General features: G+C 36.6%; 2 protein-coding genes across 8 annotated transcripts in view; one reads left to right on the top strand and one right to left on the bottom strand.

The window, feature by feature from the left end:
- mst (misato mitochondrial distribution and morphology regulator) overlaps positions 1-16,982 on the bottom strand; it is a 38,314-nt gene extending 21,332 nt beyond the window's left edge. For 2 of the 6 annotated variants that reach the window (XM_071680525.1, XM_071680520.1), the window contains exons 1-5: positions 9,504-9,661; positions 7,489-7,634; positions 5,876-5,956; positions 3,976-4,222; positions 353-645 (exon numbers count right to left, since the gene is read on the bottom strand). In XM_071680525.1, the coding sequence (XP_071536626.1) occupies positions 353-645; positions 3,976-4,222; positions 5,876-5,956; positions 7,489-7,572 (705 nt within the window). In that variant the 5' untranslated portion in view covers positions 7,573-7,634; positions 9,504-9,661. Of the gene's footprint in view, positions 1-352; positions 646-3,975; positions 4,223-5,875; positions 5,957-7,488; positions 7,648-8,558; positions 8,690-9,503; positions 9,662-16,241 lie in introns of those variants that run through there. The other 4 variants (XM_071680523.1, XM_071680522.1, XM_071680524.1 and 1 more) reach the window with 4 other exon arrangements.
- pr (6-pyruvoyl tetrahydrobiopterin synthase purple) lies at positions 12,646-23,612 on the top strand. 2 transcript variants are annotated; one of them, XM_071680533.1, is made up of 4 exons: positions 12,646-12,694; positions 19,200-19,279; positions 21,166-21,304; positions 23,027-23,612. In XM_071680533.1, exons 1-4 carry the CDS (start codon positions 12,681-12,683, stop codon positions 23,175-23,177), a joined length of 384 nt encoding a protein of 127 aa, XP_071536634.1. In that variant the 5' UTR covers positions 12,646-12,680; the 3' UTR covers positions 23,178-23,612. The 2 variants fall into 2 exon arrangements, with proteins under 2 accessions (XP_071536634.1, XP_071536633.1); XM_071680532.1 differs by lacking the exon at positions 12,646-12,694 and adding an exon at positions 15,072-15,303.
- The last annotated feature ends 1,773 nt before the right edge of the window (positions 23,613-25,385 follow it).

The raw sequence follows: 25,385 nt of genomic DNA on the forward strand, positions 1-25,385 counted from the left end.
TACTTGTAAGTAATAAGTAATCACTCTCTTATGAGAAACTAGTTTCACTTTCATACCTTAGAGTGGAGACAAGCACACATCATGAAAGTTCCTGCATGGGCTACACTTAAATCTTATATAACTCCTCTCTACTTAAGCGTTACTGCATTCATCAAAAGCAATCATTAATCCCAATATTTAGAATTCATTAACAACTTAAATTTCTTCTCCAGTTTAATTCATACCATACCTGTAAGAAATACCTAGTTACTATACAAACTATCATCTACAGTGAAGAGAATAAGAGATGTACATTAATTTGTATCACAAATGACATAATTACAGGAAATTGATCAACAACATTTTAACTTGCCTGTAAACTACTGCAAGATTCTGCCAAGTGTCTAATTCGGTCTATAATTTCATCCTCCACTTCTTCCTTTTGAAACAGGGTAAATCCTGATGGAAAACCCCATGTACTCTCATCATCATCGATTGATGCTCTTCCACTTTTGATTAGCGTATCATCAAGAAGGTATATAGAATTAGGGTGAAAGTGAGGACGGAGAAAATCTGACCAGACTTTGACTGATTTTGTAAGATCATATATCTTTTGAGATGGTGGAAGATGGTTGCCTGGAACTCTACTGCAAGTGCTGGAGTCATCTGAAAAGAAAATGAAAGTCTAGCTCTGTCAACGCAAACTCTGCTTGCACTTACATAGGCTGGATCGACTAATACCAACACATGGCGTCAATTTAGGCCTAAAGAGTTACATGGACATGGATTTCCATACTGATAAAAGAAACTTTATTTTCAATTCTGCACACAAAGCTGATTTATCATATTCTTCTTTCATGTTAAAGGTATAATGTCTCTGAATGCACAAAACGTCTCTATAACTCACTATCAACAACTGCTACTACGACATTCTTATCCAAATTACCTGTAACCCTAAACAATTCACTCATACATTTGCTCAACTCTTGTGCTCTACCTCTTATCTATGCATATTCAACTGTACTATCATATAATTATCTTCTTTACTACAGTAACCTACCACCTGTAATGTATTCAACATGGTCACACCATCTCAGTATCTTTCACTGTTGTGTCTTTTAACAAAAAAAATTCTTGAAACATATCTTTATTGTGTGATATTTCAATTCCAACAATACTATCTATCAATCTATCCACCTACATTTCTGACTTCTGTTCCCACCTAGAACTCCCTCAAGGTGGTGGCCACACCAACAGTCTCCATAACTGTTGAACTCCAGTGCTGCTTTCTTGCCTTTAGTATCTCACCCCTTAACAGGCCACTAGCAGATGGCAACTCTAGCACATTGTTTGCATAAGCTCCAAACTAATGCTCCTACTGACTACTTCTACCTAATGCTCCTGTCAATATTTATCTCTACTGCTCTTATTTTCTACCTATATGGCCTATGGAAGCTAAGCTTTCTCTCCTATACGTCAAAAATGGGACAGATATGCCATTATGTAATCTTCTTGTATTATCTTCAATTGCCTAAGCTTGCATACACAGCCCCAACTATTTCTAATTTTCCTATTCTCTAGATGTAATATTACTGCTCCTCAATAAAACAATAGAATCTCCTATTTTCCCAGAGCAATTATTCATTCTCATTCCCTATAGTCCTAAAGACACAACATCCATGTCTAACACCATCATTCCCAATCAATGTATACAGAACTCCTTCCAAATTTTACACACTTATCTTTGTCACAGGCACTTTCTTTGATGTATCTAATACACCCTCACTTACGACTAAAACCACCCCTCTGCACCAATTTACCTCCTTTCAAAGCAGTTATAATACCTAAAATTTTTATGTGTCCTTTTTATAAGCTCAACATCCGCTTTCCTGTTAAACATAAAGTGTTATCTCTTTTACATTGTCAAGATTACCATATACATTCTACACTCAATGCCCTACAGTCATCACCATCTTCTAGGACAGATGATGTCAACCAAGGGTACATTTATCATTGATAGTACATAAATTCTTTTCCAAGAGTTTATTAAACAAATTAAAGTGAACAAGAGACCCCAGACCAAGGAAATAAATGATAACATTCCCTCAAACTTTCCACACTGTACCACCATAAAATGTTAACATGATGAAATGCCTGTAAATCAGTAAAACCATTAACACAAGGGTTGTAATGTTCATTTAATCATATTTTTTTTTCTTATTTTTTAGGATGCAAACATCTTGACTCCATAATTTTCAGCACTTTATATTGAACAGCATGAGTCATCCCATCACTGGATAAAGTAAAGTCCTCTGTTCCTGATTGATTTCTGAACCAATTACCATTCAAAAGTCCACTGATGATGTAAAAATTCCTTTATTCTTAATGTTTGACAAATAAAGGCAAATGTAACCAATAGGTAACATGTGAAGAGCCTTGAGCAGACAATAAGAGTAGAGGTACAAAAGTCTAAAAAAGGGTGACAGTCAATGTTAAAAAGATTCAGCTATTTCCAGCAACTTTCTTAAATATTCATTCCAATTTGGTGTTCCTGTCTTTCTGCAAAATGTGGCAATGTTCTAGGAAGGAGAAAGATGAAAATGGAATATGACTTCAACCAGGTGCTTAATAGATGATTTATATTTATCAAGACTACACACCAGTCATACACTTGGGACCAGAGCCCTTCACACATGTGAGATATGCGCTGATGCTGACTGCCCCATTTCAAATCTCCTAGAGCAGTCATGAGCCATATACAGATAAAGTTAACCCTGAGATTTTTCACAAGCGCCAGTTACCTTCTTTTTCTGTTTCTTGAGATGGCACAGGCTACTGAATGGGAAGATGAACAGCTGTGTTGACAGTGGACCAAATGCCGCAACCAGGCTTCGAACCTATGTGCTTGACCTCAGGCAGTCTGTGAATGCGTCATGGTCAGTGACACCAACCGCCATACCACGGAGGTTCTTACAGACACAATACCAAATGAACTATTATTGAATCACACATCTTGCAGCCATAGACATGAATACAAAATGAATGGGGAAGAAATAAGATCCTATTTTATTGCAAGGTAGTGATACAGAGGAATACAATGATGATAATGCTCATAAAGTTTCATTTGGATCCTGTGATGAAAGTTACATGACTAAGACAGGGACAAGAACTATTCTACCTCTATGCAAACTAAAAGATAATGAAAGCTTGTTATTTTCTTTTTGATGCTTCATGTCTTTCAACATTAAGCTGAATCAATCCATTAAGTCAATTAGTTTTTCATTTTTCATTTTTATAGAAAAAAAATCATGCAAGGAAAATGGAAAAACAGACCAAGCTTAGGAGTGAAAGGGTTAAGTTCAAACATTGGCATGACAATGCTACATCTAAATACTTTTAACTTCCGTATCTTCTGTCCACTTAAACACTTTAAACACATGGCAAGATTAAAAGTTTATATTTTCGGTAAAAAGCTTTGCACAATTGATCAAACAGACTCCAAGATATAAAGGTTTGAAAGGCAGCCACATGTAAAGAGCTCATGAAAGTTATGAGACAAAAAATAAGTTTTGGTAAGATATGCTGGCTGAAAGAAATGGAACAATTCACTCCAAGTATTTTAGCTAACTGTGGGTCCATTACAGAAGAATATAACTGGTCAAAGGCACAGAATTCATAAATTATTAAGAAAGAGGAGATGGAATCAGAGATTTCCTTATGAAATCAGAAAGAGATTGCAGTAAAGCAGAAATTGTGGCAATGAACTAACATTCTGCAGTATGAATATAGGAAAACAGTGTAGGAGAAAGGAATGACAAAAAAAAGCATAAAAAACTCTGAAAGTTCAGTGGAAGGACTGTCTGTACGGTCTGAAATAATTCTGCACATACAGTATGCAAATGCAGGTAAGATAACGCCTAACGTACACATTTTACTTGTAGCTGGTTAACAAGCACATTACCAAGTAAGAAGTTTTACAAAAACCCTGAAACTTACCTATACATATGTCTTTGTCTTCATCTGCTGGTCCTAAAAACCGAGCATCTTCTTCTTCAAGGTCCATCAAATATTCATTCTTTTCTTCAGGTAACTGTTGTATGAGATCAACTGGTCCATCCCAAGATGCATCACTGGCTGAAGGCTCAGGTCGTGTAGGACTATAAAGAGATCCACGGGTTGATAAACTATTAAGACTACCCTTCACATCAATGCAGAGCAGCCGGGGAGTGTATGTTTCTTGTCTCTGAAACACAGGAAATTAACAGTTAATAATACTGAGCATGGAGCATTCAATTAAATCTAACATACAGTTCAAAAAGTGATGGAACATCCTTAACTTTGGTAAACATTGCAGATATTTTCTGAAAACTTCTAAAATGTGTATCAAAAAAAAATTTACATTCACCAGCTCTACTTACCATATTTTTCTTATCATTACACCTCTGTCTTATCATTTCTTACTAAATCAACCTTCCTCACAACACACTGTTCTCAAACATTTCATTTCCAACACATCTATCCTCTTCTGTACTTTTCATCTGAGGCCCATACCTCAAATCTACACAAAATCATCAAGACTGTTATACCATCACACATCCATCTTTGCCCTCACAGACAGCAAACTCTACCCACATGTTCCTCAATGTACCCAGGACCTTAGCCCCCTCAGCTTACATACCTCAGCTCCCACTGTTCCATCTGCTGTCATGTCCATTCCCAGGTATCTATAACATTTCACTTCCTCCAAGTTTTTTCCATTCAAATCAGCCTGTTTCTATCCCCCTGCTAAACTTAATAACCTTACTTTTATTCATATAAACTATTAGCATTTCCCTTTTTAACACTTCCAAATTCAGAAACCAGCTGCTGCTGCTGCAGTTTATCACTTAAATCTCCCCTCCCAGACACTATAACCAAAAGAAGACTCCCACTTCCCCACATCCACCTCTCCCAAGACTCCATCCATAATCAGATTAATCAGCCATGGAGAAATTACATGAACTTGCCACAGGCCCACCTTTTCACTTGGAACCACTACTCCCACACACACCTTTCTCTTTTGGTCAAAACTCCTCACTACTTTTTAATGAACTTTCTCAAAAATTACTATAAATTACTATAGGCTTTGATATTCTCAGTCTCAGATTTTTTAAGGTTAAACGTGTATGATCTCACTCATGGTAATGGATGCAAACTCATGGACAAATGTTTCACTTCAAATACGGAGATGCACGTTTTCTTTGATGGGATTGTTAAAGAGTGGAATCATTTACTAATAGGTGTATTTGAAAATAACACCACTGATATGTTTGCTTTTCTACTCGTATCACACTAACCTTAAGGTTTCTGATCTCATCCACTATCACAAACGGATATAAAAGGACCTAGTGTCTGTTGTTACATTCCTTTATATTACAACGTCGTTCCAAGGGATACACTCATGCCAAGTGTTGATGAAATCCACCTCGATGAAATATTGCAAGGAAATCAAATCATCTCCAGAATCAATAAGCACTGTAGTAATAACCCTGACCTTTTGAACTCAAAATCTACAGCACTTTGTTTTCTTCTATAGTATCATCACACCAAATTCTAACAAAATGGACAATGGCTGTTTCAGTTTTATTGCAAAAACTAAATTGTGGATGGATGGATGGAAAAAATGGTGATTACAATAAGGTACTCCAAAACTTAGTTTTTGCAGGGTTCTTAAACCTAGTGATGAAGTGCATGATGAATACACAAGCAAATGATTGTGCAAGGAAGAGAAATTATACGAGCATTTGAAGGAGTTTACACAGAACATCCTCCAAAAAAGATAGAGGGAGAATGCTGAAGTAGATAGTATTATGAAAAATTCCACAAAAATCAGTTACTACTTAACTGCTATACATACTTGTGGAGTGATACCCTCTCTAAAGAGGAAATCATGGTTGATGTCTGTAGTCTGGGTATTGTCATATATAAAACTGGCTTCCTGAAAAAAAAGACAAAATAAATTAACATCTGATATACAGTAGTTGACATCATATTTCAAAACATACATATTAACATTACCACTTTGGGGGAAAAAATATTCATACCAGCAGAAAGAGCATGAACGAAACATGCTGAAAAACCCTTTATATTCAGGAGAGATGGGCCCTAACAGAGAAGGATAAACTATCTCCAACAAGATATCCACCATTCCCTACTAAGCTGTCCACCACAAACCAATCATTGCCTTTATAATACTTATAAAGGATGAAACATTAATGTACTCATTTGCTCCCAACTCCAATCAGAGCCTAAACACCAGCTGACTGGAGAGTATCATACATGTTAATTAGAAACTGTTTCTAATACTGTGCCATGAACTAAGGTAGGTAGATAGCAGTTTCAAATTTTCATTAAGCTCCTTGTCATTGTGCAGAAATAAAGTTCTCCAAACAAAGCGGACTTTCTTCGTTAAACAGGCCCTGTGATTGGCAATACTGTGGTTGGCAAGGCGCTGAGCCTATGGGAAATGGGAGGTTATGAGAGTGACCCTTAAGAGACGTACCATTAATACCAGGTTAAGTCAGTTTAGAAACACTTAAGGAATCAAAAGAAGGGAAAAGAACATCTTAAGAAGTTCCTGGTACATATAAAGTATTAGATATCAGCCCTTTCGGTCACCCACCCAGGAAAAAATTGTATTTAGGGATGAGATAAAAAATGTATGGGAAACACTGCTCTAGCTATATATAAAAGTGTTCTAGAACTTCACCTGCTTGAAGATATGCAGCAAATGAAAAATCTGCTTAGGCAGGGCTGTATCACTGCCAGATGAGAGTACAATTTTGTTTGTCTAAGACTTTCTCACTTCAAAGGAAGCAGCACAACGTAAATGTCCTGACATGCCCCACCTACTTCCTCAGTCTTACATGCCTTCACAGGAAAGCACTATGCTACCCCAACAGGAAACAGCCCTGTAAGGAGCATCATATTCTACCTAAATATATAGTGACGAAGAATTGCTCTACATACCATGAGTATCACGGCACCAGTGACTATTAACATCTCCGAAATCAACTAAGTACATTACATGACTAAGATAAGTAAATATTCTTCTTTCACATTTGAATTTCTGGTGAAAAATCTGAGGCAGAGTTTACATGTTATGTAACTCACCATATTTCTTAAAGAACCAAATCAACAATGGTAATTTAGAACTCATGATCATAAGTGATGTTCAACCGAGCTTGCTTACACGGCTGACAACATAATACATACTTTTTCATGCACTATCATATGAAGGTCGGGATAGAACACATATGGCAGAAGAGTGCAGTTAAAAAATGATTCCCTTTGATGTTCATAACTCACCACTGGAAGACTAATCAACACTTATTTTTTAAGTACCTAATTACTGTTGCCTTGGCTGCAGTAAAACAAGTCTGATCAACAATATACCTATAGAGAGGGAAAATCACTTAAAGGAGTATTGTATCATAAATAAGCAAAGATATTTCAGCATACTGTACTAACCTGAAGGTTCCACCAATGTGTTCCAACAAAGTTAGCATAATGACCAACTTGAAGGGTGACCAATTCACGTGTGATATTTGCCATTGTATATTCCTCTTAATGTGGTTTGATTTCATTCATGTCTGTGATGAGGTACAATCTCTACCCTGAAATGCATGCCTATAATTAGTGTTAGACAGCTTTATAGAGTACTATGTTCATATTCAATCAAACTTTACTGTTTTTCATATTCATCAGCCCTACAAGGACTTTTTTCTTTTTAGAAAATGTCCTTTAAATAAAAAAATTACAAATTCAAACAAAGAATCAAAACTCTAGTTTACTTTCATGTAGGTAAGCTTACAAATAGGGAAACTGACTAAACAAAGAAGGCAAAATCCCACATCCAAATTTTAAAAAATAAGTCAGGACTTTGCTTTCTCATATAAAAAAAATGAAAGTGATTCAGGTAGGCACCCTTGGTTATTGACATATACTGTAATGACATTAACTCCCTACACAACAAACACTGACACAAAAGCCATAAACACAATGCTCTCTGAACATTTCCTGACACCACCTTCAGACAAGGAAAAGAATCCCTCAATATTCTCAGGTATATCTTTTTTAATGTTAGTTGAGATGGAATAGGCAACTGAAGCCACAATCAGTGCCATCTCACTAATGCTTTCTCTTTATGAGCAAGGTACCCATTTTATTTACCAACCCCTAAAGGTGGATGAACAACTGGATTGATGGCGGATAGACTGCTGCAAGCTTCAAATCTATGCACATGACCATGAGCAGTCCATGAATGTATCCAAATCAGGAAGCTACCAACTTCACCAGGGAGATCCTTACATATTTTTCTTGTTTTTATCTTACAATTTCCCTCTTCATCAAAGTTCTGCCCACTTTGCTAGTGAATAATTTTATCAAATACTAAACAAATATCAGATCCCCCACTATAAATCAATTGTATGACATATATGAAGTCAACTAATACAGTAACTCTATATTCAAAACACCACCTTATAGCATCAAATACCACCAAAATTCAAGACGACTACATTACAGTCATTGAAATATACCTGTAATACTGAAGAAGACCCATTTGACTGCTTGAGGTTATGCTTATATGAATAGTTTATTGCTTCTATATATCTCTATGAATTTGCTTTGAGATTTCCAACCCAATGATGTAATGCCATACTTCCTGGTCCTGAAAAATGGGTGTTTTGAAAGTGAAGCAGAAAACGATTTCTTTCATGAAACAAAAATTCACAAGAAAAAGCAACCCAGAAACAAGTGATGCAGGTGCTAAATTACCCAGAAAGAATTAGCTTCTGGTAATAAACTGAGATAGCTTAAAGCACTATACAGTCTGGTATTGTCTCTCTATGGAGCACTTAGTTCTTTTTTGCATTAATGAAAATCCCACCTGCTTCTGATGCCTCGAATATAAATACAGTTGTTCTGTAGATGTGTAAAGTTTCATTGCGATTTTTTTTTCTGGGTAGGTTTTGATGCCAATCACTAATCCACTACCAAGTGTTTTCACGAATTCTATGAATATCTGTGGTGCACCTTAACTGGAACTGTACCCTCTACTGAAACAATACTTCTTATGCTACGAATGCAAAAAAATCACATATATGAAACTAAATCTTTAACAAAGCTATTCAGCTAAATTAGGCATAGATGATTTCTACTGGCTATTTTGGGGGTCTGTTTACTAAGGAATATTATGTCCGGATGAAATCGTATCAAAACTGACAAGAACTTTTAGACTGTAATATGTCATTTGATAACTAAGACCTTATGATTAACAACTTTTTCCTGACCTTCAGTTAACAAATAGATTTATAATGACACATTCTCTTGATTCTTCGTAGTCACCCTCATCACGAAGATAAAATCCGAGTGTCAAGCAATCAAGCAACAACAACAACAACAACAACAACAGACCGGCACAATGAACAAACCTTTCTCCCATTCAATACAGGAATGCATGTACTAGCATAATTCAACTTTACCTCGAATTCTGGTGTAGGAATGAAGATCAAGCTCACTTTTTAAACACACACGATACGTATTTCTCGGCTACAATGTCGAAAGTTATCCGTAGGCACGACACTTGGAGGACATGACAGTGTTTATGTACGTAGCGTTCGTTTTGCCAGAGGATTCACCAACGTCACTGAATCCGGATCAGACATGTGGTCAGGAACACCAACCATATTTCATTATTTTAAATGGATTTGGTTCGAGTTTTGTTCACCTAGGGCAAGGATTGTTGTATCTGGCTAAATTCATCTAATAACGTTAGCAACTTGGCTCTTACTAAAATCATCACAAACTTTAAGACTAACAGCTACAAAGTCTGAGCGTCTACAACTAACAAGACATGGTGCTGGCCGAGCCAACTGCGAGCAGATTTGGTGCTGATCACCCCAAATGCAGTAAAAAGAGATTCTGCTGGCCATACTAGCTACTGTTAAAAGGCATTGAGTTGGTAACATCAAATACTAAAAGAAAGCATTATGTGTGGCGACACACAGGATTAGGGGTACGTTAAACTTGTCTCGTCATTTCTCTGCATTAAGTAGACGAAGAATATCTTAAAGCGTCAATCAATTCCACACTGTGCCATAAGAATATTTAACGCCAAGATATTGAGGGCTAATTTCTATGGGAGGCCCGTCCCTACCGACGCTACATTAATTCGTTAGAAAATTTCTAATTTACAATAAACGACATTCATTAGACCAGCATATTTTCAAAATCCTCTCAAAGTTAATTCCTTATGCTTAGGAATACCATGAAATGTACTTTGTGAAAAAATCGAACAAAAGTATCATGATTTGCTTTTCCTGACAATGAAGTCTTCATGAAAGAAAAGAAAAAAATCATGAAAAATAATATTCTTTTATTGTCTTTTGCACACTGGAGGCTCCCAGATATGAGGCTAATAGTTTGGGTTCAATAAGGGTCAATAAGGCCATCAATGTCAAGCAAGAATTCGCATCCACCAACCGAAAAATCTTTTACACCTTCAAATGTAAAACACAAGTCCATGACCACGTACACTCTCGCAATATCAAAAGCCAGTCAGATAAACCTTTGTACTGTACTAAGTAGCTATGAACGAGAGGATCTAGGGCACTGTGCTTGCTTCACTCTACCAGAATCCCTGGTGGCTGTGCTCGTCCACAGGCGTTAAAAAGTAATTTCCTAACATATTTCACATGAACATCTTAGAACCAAACCAACGAAGGACACATAGCTAAATTTATAAATCTCATAAAATCTTTTTCTTTTTCTTTTAAACTATTCGCCATTTCCCGCATTAGCGAGGTAGCGTTAAGAACAGATGACTGGGCCTTTGAGGGACTACCCTCACCTGGCCCAATTCTCTGTTCCTTCTTTTGGAAAATTAAAAAAAAAACGAGAGGGGAGGATTTCCAGCCCCCCGCTCCCTCCCCTTTTAGTCGCCTTCTACGACACGCAGGGAATACGTGGGAAGTATTCTTGCTCCCCTATCCCCAGGGATTTCACTTGTAGTACTTGTAAACGTGTTTCCGTGTCTCCCGTCAGTTACACCACTCCAGTGAACCAGTAAGAACACCCTCTAGACCATTTAACCAGGGGACTTCTTGTTCAAGTATATTGTACAGAGTGCAAGTAAATATCTTGCCATCGGACGGGGTCATCAGGAACGCAGCCTTGGTTGCTAGTTTGCTCATAAAATCTAAATTTGCTAATTAATGTAAGTGTCTGAAACTAGCAACCAAGGCTGCGTTCCTGATGACCCCGTCCGATGGCAAGATATTTACTTGCACTCTGTACAATATACTTGAACAAGAAGTCCCTGGTTAAATGGTCTAGAGGGTGTTCTTACTGGTTCACTGGAGTGGTGTAACTGACGGGAGACACGGAAACACGTTTACAAGTACTACAAGTGAAATAAACCCAGGACAATGAGCTATTCGAGCTGCAGGATTATGGTGAAGAGATAAAGTAAAGTAAGGTAGGCTGGGAATACGAGACAGGTTTGGCAGGGGTCCTATACGAGTGAGGATGCGAGATGAAAGCAAGGAGCAGAAATGCGGAAGAAGTGCGTGGTTGCGGGGATACTGTAAAGGAGCTGGATGAGGCACGGATCGCGGCTCCTGGGGCGATGGTTGCCGGTTTGTGCCTGGGTTGCAGGAGTGCCGAGGGCGTGGCCATAGGTCCCTTGCTGTTATACAACTACTGCTCAAGATGGGCAGAGGCGATTTCCCACGCGAGCCCTAACCTGTCTGGTTGCTTGCCCATAACTTAGCCCTTAACATGATGGCTGTCTGGGAGAAGTTATTAAACTGTTACCTTCAATTTTTGGTATCTCTCAGAAAATAAGATTTCCTTTAAAAACTCATTATAAGACGTGTTTCTATGAATATAAATCTGGTGTTAAAATAACATTTAGTCGTCTTCATGACACCTAATTAAGCTGTTAAATGAAGGCAATCTTAAAATATTTCTGTTCCTTTGCATCTTATTTACTGAGTATGTATAGGTAAATGAGAGGATTATATGTTTTTCATGATGATTTCAAGTATAGAAGTGTTTGAATATCTTATCTTTCACTTTTGAAACAAAAAGTTTTTTGAGCTAAAAAATACCCCTAACTATTCAGGGGCGTATCTAGGGGAAATAGCGTCTATGGCAAGCACTAAAATTGCGCCCCTGGCTTAATCAAAAATGTACATACAGTGGGTGTATATAAAAATATATACAGTGTAATTATACACTGCTGAAGTTAGGCCAAACTTAAATTTATATAAATTATTAAAGACTTAAAGACTTATTTGATCAAAATTGTAACGTTGCGGTAATGCAACTGATAGCAGCAAAATATTACTATGGTTGAAAAGTAAGCGAGTTTTTTTTATCAAAACCAAACCGTTAAAAATGTCTATCGGGTAGCATGTAAAAAAAAAAAAAAAAAAAACCGAGTGGCGCCCCCCTTCAAGTGGCGCCCAGGGCACCTGCCCTACCTGCCATACACTCGATACACCACTGCCGAATGTCGCAAGCTTTGACATCTCTTCATCCTACTGGACTGAGGGAAGGTTCCTAAGAGCGGGTATTCTCATGGAAAGGGTCAGGTCACCTATTAAATGGAATAATCACACCGGCAGCTTTTGACCTGTCACCGCCGAACATCGAGTATGGATGTCATGAAGTAAGTAGTTATACAAGTGCAACCGTAGGTTAGGCCACCAAACTGATTTCTCTGGTAATTATGGCCAGGTGAGGCCATACGTTGCCACCAAGTCAAGGCGTCGTTGGTAAAGGTGACACTCTGTAGGGCAACAGTGGGTCGCTACGTAGGTTTAAAGCCGGAGAAAATATAAGTAATTGGGAAATATTCCTCAGAAACCTACCTCTGCAACGCGAAGGGTTCACAACGCGTACGTAACCCTCTGACCTTCATGCCAAAGCCACGTCTACAGTTAACGCATACATCATTATATCGATCGAACTAATGAGGGTTATCCTACAATGATAAGTCGCCTGATATCCAATAATAACAATTCGTGTACATCATCTGTGATGGACACTTGAATGAGTAGTTCAGGATGTATCAAGGGATTTAATTCATACTGTTGAGACGCCCTCAGTCTAGACCCACCTGTCCGGCTGCTTCCCCACAACTTAACCCTTCAGAGAGGCCTTACACCTATCCGGCTGCTTCCCCGCAACTTAACCCTTAACAGGGGTCTTAAAGTTTAGGGATAATCTTACTAATATATATATATATATATATATATATATATATATATATATATATATATATATATATATATATATATATATATATATCTTTCTTCTTTCATACTATTCGCCATTTCCCGCGTTAGCAAGGTAGCGTTAAGAACAGAGGACTGGGCCTCTGAGGGAATATCCTCACCTGGCCTCGTTCTCTGTTCCTTCTTTTGGAAAATCAAAAAAAAAAACGAGAGGGGAGGATTTCCAGCCCCCCGCTCCCTCCCCTTTTAGTCGCCTTCTACGACACGCAGGGAATACGTGGGAAGTATTCTTTCTCCCCTATCCCCAGGGATAATATATATATATATATATATATATATATATATATATATATATATATATATATATACTATTCGCCATTTCCCGCGTTAGCGAGGTAGTGTTAAGAACAGAGGACTGTGCCTTTGAGGGAATATCCTCACCTGGCCCCCTTCTCTGTTCCTTCTGTGTGTGTGTGTAAACTGGGAAGTCTAAACTATCACATTTCATGATATCTATGCTTTTTGTAACTTGAACCCGGTGAACTACATACAGTTCATACTAGCAATGCTATCAGGTATCGTTCCATGAAAAACGAAATAGTTTATAACCAATTATTTAGTGAAATAAAGACGGTACAAAATTTTAAAAATGTTGAACTTAAGCAGAGACACGATCACAGAAAAGCAGAAATAACCAATACAAACAGAATGTGGAATTAACACACCAAAAATGTTGGAGGACAACGGCATCAGGTTCGTTAGTAGTATAAATGACAGCATGGAAGGTGAGAAAGTATCCTTATGGCTTACTTAAGCAAGCCAGAAAGTTGAAAAAAGCAAATGAATACGAGAAGACATGCAGGCATCACCTGGTAACAGCATGTCGCAAAAGCCGTGGTGAGGAAGTTGCCATGGACCATTATCATTATAAATTAAAGTACTTTCTTTTAAGAATACTCACGGCACATCGTCCCTCGCTTCGAAAGATAACAGCAATATATTCATCATGAGCGAGTTCTTAGATGCATTAAGCCTTTGGATAAATGCGGCAGCACGTTAAGTCTTAAGTAAAGCACAGTTAAACCTGTGGCTACTCTGCTGAGGTTTCCAACTCACCATCAGCTCACTACCTTCATCCCGGGTCCGATCACCACCACCACACCATTCCTATTCTCTCTCTCTCTCTCTCTCTCTCTCTACATGAGTGCAGCGTGGTAATTTTCCCCCACACTGGAACAGATCTGCTGGTGTAAGGGTTAGCAGGGTCAAGAAATCACCCTGCCATTCAGGTCGATTCAGCACAAAGAACTATTTTAACTTCTTAATAACGAACTTTGAAAACTGATGACATCAACTAACCATTTTTTTCATCTCTTAAACGTTGTTAAGGCAGTCCACATCAAGGTCGGGCCGTCATTGAAATATAGAGGTAAAGAAAAAATGAGTCGTTTTAAAATTTGCGTTCTAACCTTAAAGAATCTGATGTGGGATAGGTTTATCATAGTCATGGGAGTATCAGATAAGGTATCACTACTCTCCATCTATCGCATATCAAGTATCGCCATCTTATAAAATAAATTTTGTAATCTGATACCGAACCAAGCCACGCTGCTAGATGGTTTCTTCATCCCAAGTTAACAAAGGGACAGAACTAGACGTATGATTCAATCTGTGTAACGGATACAAAACAAATTCCCTACTAACACAAATATAGAAAACTATTTAGATCAAACCCACATACATGGAATTCTGACACTTTATCTATAAAATGGTGACTGCCGGCAACTTCCCTCCACAATTGATTCCTCCCACACTCCAGTCTAGTGAAGCCTGGATTTCTCCCACTGGATCATAAGCTGTGTTGCTTCTGTAGCGGCAGGACGTTACATTAAGCAGTGTGTCTGTGGCAAGTAGTCTTTCCGGCGTGGTGAAGTAGGACTCACCAAATCAAAGCTTAAAAAATGCCTTTCCCCACGAAAAAGCAACCCATTGTGTACCTGACGCGTGTTGAAGCTTTTAGCGCATGCCACAGGCTCCACAGGTGAGGCTTATTCTGTGTTCTGTATATTTAGTTAGTTGCAGGAAAAAGACGAAGTCTTTTTGAGTAAGACATTTGTCGAGATTTTACCCCTTTCCGTTCCGTGATGACGTTGCAACTTCCCACTTGATTTGAGTTCAGTAACGTGTGCGTGTGAAAACATGGGTCCTTTTATACTAAATCTTTAAAATCCAGATCAGATATATATCGCAAACTTAAGGGGTACCTAGTGACAGCATTGGGTTCCCATGCCTCTATCAAGGAATAAATTACTTAAATTGAATTAGTTAACTGATAAGGATTAGAGAGTTGGGGTTGCAGATTTCAAACATATGGATAAATTCGGGTCAGTCAGTTCGCTTGTCTCATTAAAGTGCATTTTACATGTTTTCCTTTTCGCTGACGTTAAAAATCACTGTATATACAAAATATCCCATTCCTCCATTTCGTTCATATTAAGACGTATAGTCACTCCAACAGCAGTAAAATATAAATAATCACCGTGCTAATTTCTTAATACGAATCTGAAAAGTTTTCATACTTGCCTCTCGTCTCACACGTGACATAATTTGCATACAAGGTTTCCCGGCACTGCGTTGCTCAGCAGTGATCAAAAATTTGTCGCTGGAACCATTGCTCTCACGGTCGAGCCGTAGTAAAAAAAAAAAGAAAAAAAGCTAACAGGAAACACTATTTGAATTGTGAGGTGGAAGCAATACTTTTATTCTGGTCGACACAAGTTGTGTTGGTCTCGATATTTGTCGCACTTTTAGCAAATTCTGAACATTTAATGTGGAAAGTGAATTGAGGGTACCTACTCTCACGTAATGAAACATCAACAGAAGTAGCCGACTTACAACACCATAAAATGAAACAAAACAATATGAGAGATAAGATGTTAGAATGATTAAGGTTGGGGAACATATGTAAAATGCACTTACCATGGCTTCACAATTCCTGCCATCTTCTTGGTTTTCCCAGCAAACTAGACCCATGGGAATGGACCGGTTGCGGCTATATTCATTCCTGCACCGGACCTGCCATGGTTGAGGGCTTTCTTTTCCATATAAAGCCATATATTGAGTATGTTGTGCATCACACTACACAGTGTTTACGTGCTTTAGACAACAAGAAACGTTCAAAAATGCACATATCAAAATTTACATTTTGATGTTATTATTTTGTACGCCACAATTATGCTCACATACCTTCATAAATTCAGAAAAAAATATATTTCATATATTTTCCAGAGGCACAGTTTATAATTATAATTTTTTTGAATAATGAATGAGGGGAGTTGGGTTTTTTTTTAATCGGCAACCTCTGGCTCCAGATTACATAGGAATTCACCAAGAATCTAGATATTTCCCCAAACTATGACTCAATAAGATGTGTATGTTTTGGTTGACATCAGTTTCAGCTTTTGATTCGGTAAAATAGACTTACATCTCACGGTCGAGTCAAAGGAGGCTCCTGGATTTTATTTGAGGTGGTGTTCGGGGGGGGTGAAAAACGAAAAAATCCGTTTAATCACAAGGCTCTGTATCATGGACTCATATTTTTTCGATATATATATCATATTATACTTTGTCGCTGTCTCCCGCGTTAGCGAGGTAGCGCAAGGAAACAGACGAAAGAATGACCCAACCCACCCACATACACATGTATATACATACAAGTCCACACACGCACATATACATACGTCTACATTTCAACGTATATATATATATATATATATATATATATATATATATATATATATATATATATATATATATATATGCCTGCCTCTTGCACAAGGGGTCCCAGGTTCGATCCTGGCTGTTGGAGCTTTGTATGTTCCATGAAGGTGCGCGTTCATATACACTTTATTCGTATTTATATATATATACACTTACATAATTCATACTTGCTGCCTTTATTCATTCCTGTCGTATATATATATATATATATATATATATATATATATATATATATATATATATATATATATATTTTTTTTTTTTTTTTTTTTTTCATACTATTCGCTATTTCCCGCGATAGCGAGGTAGCGTTAAGAACAGAGGACTGGGCCTTTGAGGGAATATCCTCACCTGGACCTCTTCTCTGTTCCTTCTTTTGGAAAATTAAGAAAAAAAAAAAAAAAAAAAAACGAGAGGGGAGGATTTCCAGCCCCCCGCTCCCTTCCCTTTTAGTCGCCTTCTACGACACGCAGGAAATACGTGGGAAGTATTCTTTCTCCCCTATCCCCAGGGAATATATATATATATATATATATATATATATATATATATATATATATATATATATATATATATATATATATATGTGCCCAAGCCATGGGTTATGTTGAACCAGGGTAGCAGGCATTACTTAGTAGGTTGAAGCCCCTAAAACCCAATTTCTTCCATTTACTATTTCTAAAACTTTTCAGTCTCCTTGGCTTTGTGGGTCTTCCACTGAAGACAACATGCTTGATATCACCTCAACATCTACTCTGTTTGGGGTCATAGTACACAGTTAAGTCTGCCTTTAAGAAGCAGGAAAACCCTTTTCAGCTGCCAAGGTCTCTTCTGAATAGTTGTTTCATTTACAAAAAAGAATTAATTCGAACTTGTATAGAATAATGCTCACACTTGTATGGTGGTTCAAACTCAACATACTTGATCAGTTGAATTTACAGCAATATGGTCAATCAAGTCTCAAAGCATGACCCACACCTCTATGATTATTTTCCCCCTCTTATTGATCCCACTTTGGTTTTTGTTCCAAGAACTAGTTATTTTTTTTGTGCCACCACGATTAGCAAGATATTCCATCACATGATTACTGTGTTCAATGACGTCTCATAGGCAGGCTGTTGTCATGCCTGTTTCTTTTCTTATACTGATAAAGGCTGAAAACTTAATCTCATGCTTTTCTTAAAAACCATGACATGACACTTTAAATAAAAGATATGTTTTTCACCTCAAAAACCCATAGATGATTCCTTAAACTTCTTTAAACCTATATTTCATGTTTCATATGAGGCCCTCACTTATGAGGAGTTTTTACCTGTTATGATGTATCAAGCCATTTGACTCAACCCTAAATGATACTGCACTATTCTTTCTCCATCCGCATTTTTCACAACACATTTTATGATATTTTACAATGTTATTAAGTAGTTATTTGTCCCAGAAATCTTAGTAGGAAAAAAAAAACTGCATTTGACTATATTTTTGAGTTTAAACGCCTGGATTGTTTGATTGATTTGCTCTCCATATGATATGTAAATTGTATGTCAAACATTTTTGTTATGCAATCGTAAATAAATGCTTTTACCAACATACTGCTCACTTTTTTATGGAGGGATACATTCCACCTTAAGTGAGCATATTATAGTTTATACATAACACACTTATTCCCTGAAATTAAACAAAGGCTTCCAATTTAAAGGAAAAAAAAAAAGATCTACCCTTAGTGTGATGTATGAGCAAGTGCAAAGGAGCTTCATAATACCGGGGTTAACAATGCTTCATGGGGTAGGGGTTGACATTGCTTCATGGAGCTGAGCTTAACAATGAAGGCTTTTCCCTTCCCGTGGCCAATGAGAACATGTTGTAGGACATTAGGTAATGAAAACATTAAAAAACCACGGTTGAAATAAAAGCAGGCAAATATTATGACTAACAGAATTAAGCAAAAAACAATGAAAGCATTGATAAAATCTTGCATACATTGCACTGTTATCAAGATACTCCACATATCCAACATACACACACTCGTGTAACAACCTCAGCCATACAGGATGACTGTAGAAATGATGGTGAAAAATTTAGAGACGTGTGATTGAGCAAACAATAATATTTCCTTCATTTAGTATTCATTAACAGGTACTTAATTAACTTTCTAATCAGTATACAGCTTAGTGATGAGGAGAACAAGAAGGTCTTCGGCAAGTGCAATAATCCTAATGGTCATGGACACAACTACAAAGGTGAGGCAGGATTCAGTTAACATGTATCAGTAAATGCCACTTGTCTATAATATGATGCACAGTAACACAAGCAGTAAAAAAAGATAGTTCTGTGTGTATGTTAGTTTAAAAATATGGTTTATAATATCTGTTTTCATTTAAGGGTAAAAAAAATACCACTTTCCCACATATGTTTTCAATATTCACTTCAGTTAATATGCTCTAACCGTCTACACTATAAAGTATTTTCTAACATGCCATTTCATAAGTGTAAGTTTTGGACTTGTAACTTCCAGGTGTCTTACTTATTTGGAACTATAAACTCATTAAATCATACCCTCATAATACTCTTTCCTTTAAGTGTAGTAGGTAATGCTGCCAATTGATCTTTATGGCTTATCTATCAATTTCTGTTCCCATTTAGTGGAATTCCTCTTTACTTTGCTATATAGTACTATAGTTTGCATCCTTTGTTTTATAGGGAGCCCAGATGTATGTAGTGTATGCAAAATCCTCCTATTTTATAATTTCAGATCATAGACTTATTTTTGAGGAATTACTTGTCTGACCACTGCCTGCAATCTGTCAACAGCCTCTTGTAATAGCCTCTAATTCTATAAATAATCTACTTTATTCCTAATTTTGTCATTTATGTATAATCTACTTTGTATGTTAAAGACTTGTATCCTTAATGGACTATTAGAGTGATTAAGCTGTGTTTGAAGAGCACAGAAATAGGTTGATACAGACCAACAGAAAAGATGCATATTGGAAAATGGTTGACAATACTGGAAATAAAATTAAAGAGGCAAGTTCTTGGGAAACTAGTAGTTGAATCTGACAGCTGGATCAAACAGACATTGATCACAATAATCCACTGCATGGTGATTAAATGCAACTAGAAAGCCAAGGGTGGATGATGACAGGTTCCAAGAAACAATATTGTTAAAACAAAAATTATTTGGAAAGCGAGAGAGGATTAAGAAAGACAAATCAATGATGACCTTTGGAGTGGGGGTTCAAGATTCAATGTGGAAAGAAAAAGAAGACAAAAGATGTGAAAAAGATACAGGAATTACTTGGGTAACTTACTTGAAAAGTCTAGTCTTGGATATTTTTTCAATACAGTAGTAATGTAAGGGCAAGACCCATGAAACAGTCTGCTGGGCTTAAGGTTAGGGAATAAACTTGCACAAGACGAGAAATTCAGCAGGATGTTTATCTTAAAAGAAGTTAGAAATGAGCAAGGAAGCACTTCATAAGTCAAAAAGTGTAAGGATCTTAGAGGCACTGAAGGGTAAAAAAGCCACAACATCTGGGATCAGACATAGTCAAAGGGAGTTGACAGAAGAGCATCTGGAACTTGAGGATCATACAGGAAAAATAGCTCAATCTGTTATAAGAACTGCTATGCTTTGAACTGTAATAGTCCAATGTCTGTAACAAGTACGATAAGGTTCTGTTTACCATGTACTAGTTCTGTCAGCCATTATCGTCTACAGAAATATTATAATAAGAGGACAGAGATGGTACCTTCTTCCATATATACTTCTTTTGTATGTTTTCTGTCACAAATTCAGTAACACCTGAGGAACTTTTGTACACTGCTATTTTTCCTTTAAACATTTCCCTTTCTGTCATTCACTGTCCTTTTGGATATTTTGTTGAAGTAAACCTTCTTTGACACTGTCTAATAACGAGAGCAAAAGGTGACAGACCTATCAAAGAAGCTGCCATACTAAAATTAAAGATAACATTGGGTCTTGAGAACTTTACATTATCATTGATTCCACTTCAATTACCCCATTTTGAGTGTAACTAAAGGTACTCCCCATACTGACTTTCACTTTGTGCTTCTTAATCAGCTTATGTGAAAAATCTAATGCTATAATAATGTATTATTTCAGTGGAGGTAACAGTGCGAGGTCCTGTGGATGAAGTGACTGGGATGGTCATGAACATAACAGATATGAAATGCATCATCAATAAAGTAGTAATGGATGTGATGGACCATAAGAACATGGACCTTGATGTGCCTATCTTCAGGTAGTTTTTGGGAAGAGATACAAGTGTAGAGTTATAGAATACTTTGGTTTAAATATGAAATAGAGGATAAGATTTTTATATGCATAAATGTTTTTGTAAGTACTGGTAAGAGTATATGAACAGAATAATTTCTGAGTTAAATATGATGTGAGTGAATGATTACTTAATTCAATGTTTGGAATGCCATTTAATCTAGGGCTGTCAACAAAGACATCGATGAAAAAATTAAATAAATGATGAGTATGGAATACGCCTGGCTCTCTGGAAAATGCTCAAGATCTCTCACTGATATTGATTACCACATCTTAAACAATGTATACTATTATACTGTATGTATCAATATTGTATTTCAGTATAAACATGTCAGAAAAGAACTGAGATACTTAAGCATTTTGTTGTGGATGTTTAAATATCTTCATTGCATCACCTACATTTACATACTGTCATGGTCTCACATTAACATCAGTTCTATCACATTTTTTTTGCAATGTATTTTTGTATCAATTAGGATGTCTTTTATGGTACAAACACACCAGATAAGAAATCATACATCTAGAAATATTCTTCTGGATATGTATCTTTTTGGGACTTGAATGACCTTATGAAACATGGTTTTCTCATCTGATACTGAAGCCACTACATTTCTAGTTAACAAACACAATAATGCATTGAACAAAAAGTAAACAACCTATCCCAAGAGAGTGAAGTAGTGTGTAAGGCTGGAAAGTGGAAGTGATGGAGCAGGCATTGTAGGAGTAGCCCCAGTACCAACACTTATCACTCTTGCTCCACAACTACCCCTCACAGTTGCTACAGTGAATTTCTCTTGCCCTTCACTTTTTACATTCAGTATTTGCAACATACATCCTACATCATTACTGCTCACCACAAACGTGATAGAATCAATATCAATGAAAGAATCTCTACCAAAGTGTTATGAAATGTCTGCCGTGCAATGCTGGTGACAAAAAAACTGGGGCGAAGGGCATTCATGAGGGAAATAGGCATGGACTGGATAGAACAAGCTGTATTAATGTGGTATATTGGAGGGGTGGGTGGATGATGTTAAATGACTTGAACCAGGATATGTAAAACTGTTAACATAAACCATGGAACAGTCTTTGGGGCTTAGGTGTACATGGTAGGACTTCATTTCAGTACATTTTACATAACAGCCAGGGACTGACTGTTTGCAAATAAGGCCATTGTTTATTCCTAATATTGCTGCATGGAAGAGAGAGAGGCGGCAAGATAAGGAAGATTGAAAAGTATTTTATCAAACATTTGTGTTGCGGCATAGTTATTGGAAGTGATAAGATTGGAAATGTTATCTGAAAATTATCAAAAACATCTGCTTTACATTCCATGCCCAAAGATGGAATAATGCTCAGTAACACCTGTATAAGATTCTGAGTACTGTATTTAAATTTTTCAAGTTATGAAAGGTTAAATTGCAAGGTTGACCCCTTAATCTTATCAGCAAGGTTGTATAAAAAATTCATTTATTCTTATAATTTCCAAGATATTCATATAACAATGAAAAAAATCACTTCACAAGTATTTTTCATCCACCACTTTCACTGATAATATGTGTTAGTTATGAGAGTATGTCAGCACAATGTGCCACAAAGGGTGTCTGAAAAAAAGTGTGCTGGAAATGAAAATTGGTTTCAATATATTTTTTATCTTTGCTCATTCCTGTACAATATATTTTTTTTCCAGAGATTCATCCCTGGTGACCACTAGTGAGAATATCGCAGTCGTGATATTTGAGGGCATACAGAAACATCTTCCAGATCATGTGACAGTGCATGAGATCATTCTTCATGAAACTGATAAAAATAAAGTGATTTATCGGGGAGAGTGTGAATGAATAGTACTTTGCTCTACAAGCTGAATTTCAGCTTAAATTCCAGGATGCTTTTAGTGAAAGCAAATATCATCAGTTGTAAAACAGGTGACTTTTTTCCCCCCCAACAGACAGAGTTTTAGTAAGGATATGTCTCAGTGATCTAGTTGCTAAGGAAATAAGAAAAATATATAAATTGCAATTAATGTTGTTTAGGTATTTTATTATATTTTAACAGATTACAAGAACATTATTTAGGAGAGAAATGAATGAAAAGTAAGCAAAAACAGAAGGCTTGTGTTGTAATGTAAGAGTTTTATGTGCTTTAATGTTATCTTATGAAGAAATGCTGTTAGAATTGATGAGTAATACCTTGTTGACCATATTGTATCATGATAAGGCAAATGTTTTGATGGTACTGAATTAAAATGAAGTCCACAAGCAATGATATACAATGCATATGACTTGTTTATTCGCTTTCCTTACTACACTAACCAAATTTAACAAGAACCAACATAACATACATGTCATTTGTTATAACAATCTATATGCAAAGGTAGTATTGCGAACATGATAAAATTTCAAACTACACAATGATATATTATGAAAATGACTATAATACTATAAATACTTCACATACATAATTGCTATACTAGTGATATTTGGTTATACCGTGTAATAATTCTTATTTCACCAGTGTATAAACTTGGTTTGTACTTATTCCTGAATTTGTCCTTGGTGCTTTAATGGAATCATGTACATAGAACCTTAGGTACTTTTGATATATCTTTCATCAACTTTTCCTATGAGGCACCAACGTGCACTTGCTACTTTTCCAGTGCACCTACCTTTAATGCTATTCCATTCCGGTAATTTTTCAAAAACAAAACCATCTTATCTATCAATGAGTTCATTCTTTCTTTTCTTTTACAAGGATTTCATCACCACTATTTCATTAGTAAAATCTTCCCTAGAGATTTTGCACATCAAATACTACTCTTCAAACTAAACTCTGGCTTTTGTAGTGAGTGCCATCCAAATAATTATTTGAGCCAAGTCCCTACACTGGGCAGCCTTTTTTCATCTGGATGGTTTCCATCCTATTGGGTGGCAGTGTAAAGGATGCTATTTTCAATTCTTTAAAAGATGATATTCTTTTACAAAAATGTATATAACATCATCTTTACTAGGAAAAATACTTATCTAATCTAAACTGAAAACATTAACAGTACTAACGTATTCATCATTATACTAGCAATTTTCAAGTTTATCTCAACTGATTGCAATACAACCATATCATGGTGCATCTGTTATAAGACAAAACCTCAGCATCTGAGGAATCAGAATCAGATGATATGAGATACCAATCTTTTAACTTGAGACAATTGATACAGATTGCCTTCTCCACCTCCTTTATAGTCTTTTAATATATGAAATTTTTGAGTTCCTTACCAATATAACAGCTTGTTATCCTTAAAACCTTAAATGCCACGAATTGTCATATGACAATTTAGGTAGTTGGTGCCTGGCGTTGTCATAACAGCACTAATGTTGCTGGTCTTGTTCTGAGCCATTCACCAATATTCAAACAATTGTTTACGTAAGGTGCTTTTTTCAGAGATTATTACTCTCTGGAATAAATTCTGAAGTTTAAATATACATTATATTTATATACAAGTAAATGTATGTAAATCATAACCTAATGTTATATCACTTAGTAAATTTCTGTCAGAGACTCATCTTTCCACTGTATCTACTCTTCCATCATCTCTCTCTTGCCTCTACTGTGGGATTTACACACTTACTGCTGCATTATACCATCCAGTTTAAATCATATTAGCTCACTTCTTTGTACATATCTTTACTTTTTTATGTGATTCTTTCACAGATAGTGAACAATGTCAGTTTCAAATATGCACCACGAGGCTCTTCCCCTACTTTATCTTCACCCACAAACACCAACTGTGCAACAGCACATCCAAAAGCAAATCTGTGCATTAACTTCAATGTTACACCATGGCCATAGCTTGCTGTTACATGTACTTCTTTCATTTCATATTGGGGGACAGAAAGTTTAAGAATGTTAAATCTTTCTCAATTTTTTTTTTGCATGTACAACAATTCTCGTGGTAACGAGGTATCACCGGGAACAGCAACAGACTCACTTTTCAGGCTCTCATTCCCCACAGACTACATTACTCACCCCTCTCTCCAAGACTCTCACATTCACCT

The sequence above is a fragment of the Panulirus ornatus genome, chromosome 31, assembly GCF_036320965.1.
Source record: "Panulirus ornatus isolate Po-2019 chromosome 31, ASM3632096v1, whole genome shotgun sequence".
NCBI lineage: Eukaryota > Metazoa > Arthropoda > Malacostraca > Decapoda > Palinuridae > Panulirus > Panulirus ornatus.

Excerpts from the sequence above, each read along its gene's own strand:
- pr (XM_071680532.1), top strand. The coding sequence starts at position 15,224 with ATGCCTTTCCCCACGAAAAAGCAACCCATTGTGTACCTGACGCGTGTT. Across the intron at positions 19,280-21,165 it reads TCATGGACACAACTACAAAG|TGGAGGTAACAGTGCGAGGT; the intron begins GTGAGGCAGGAT and ends GTATTATTTCAG. Across the intron at positions 21,305-23,026 it reads CTTGATGTGCCTATCTTCAG|AGATTCATCCCTGGTGACCA; the intron begins GTAGTTTTTGGG and ends TTTTTTTTCCAG.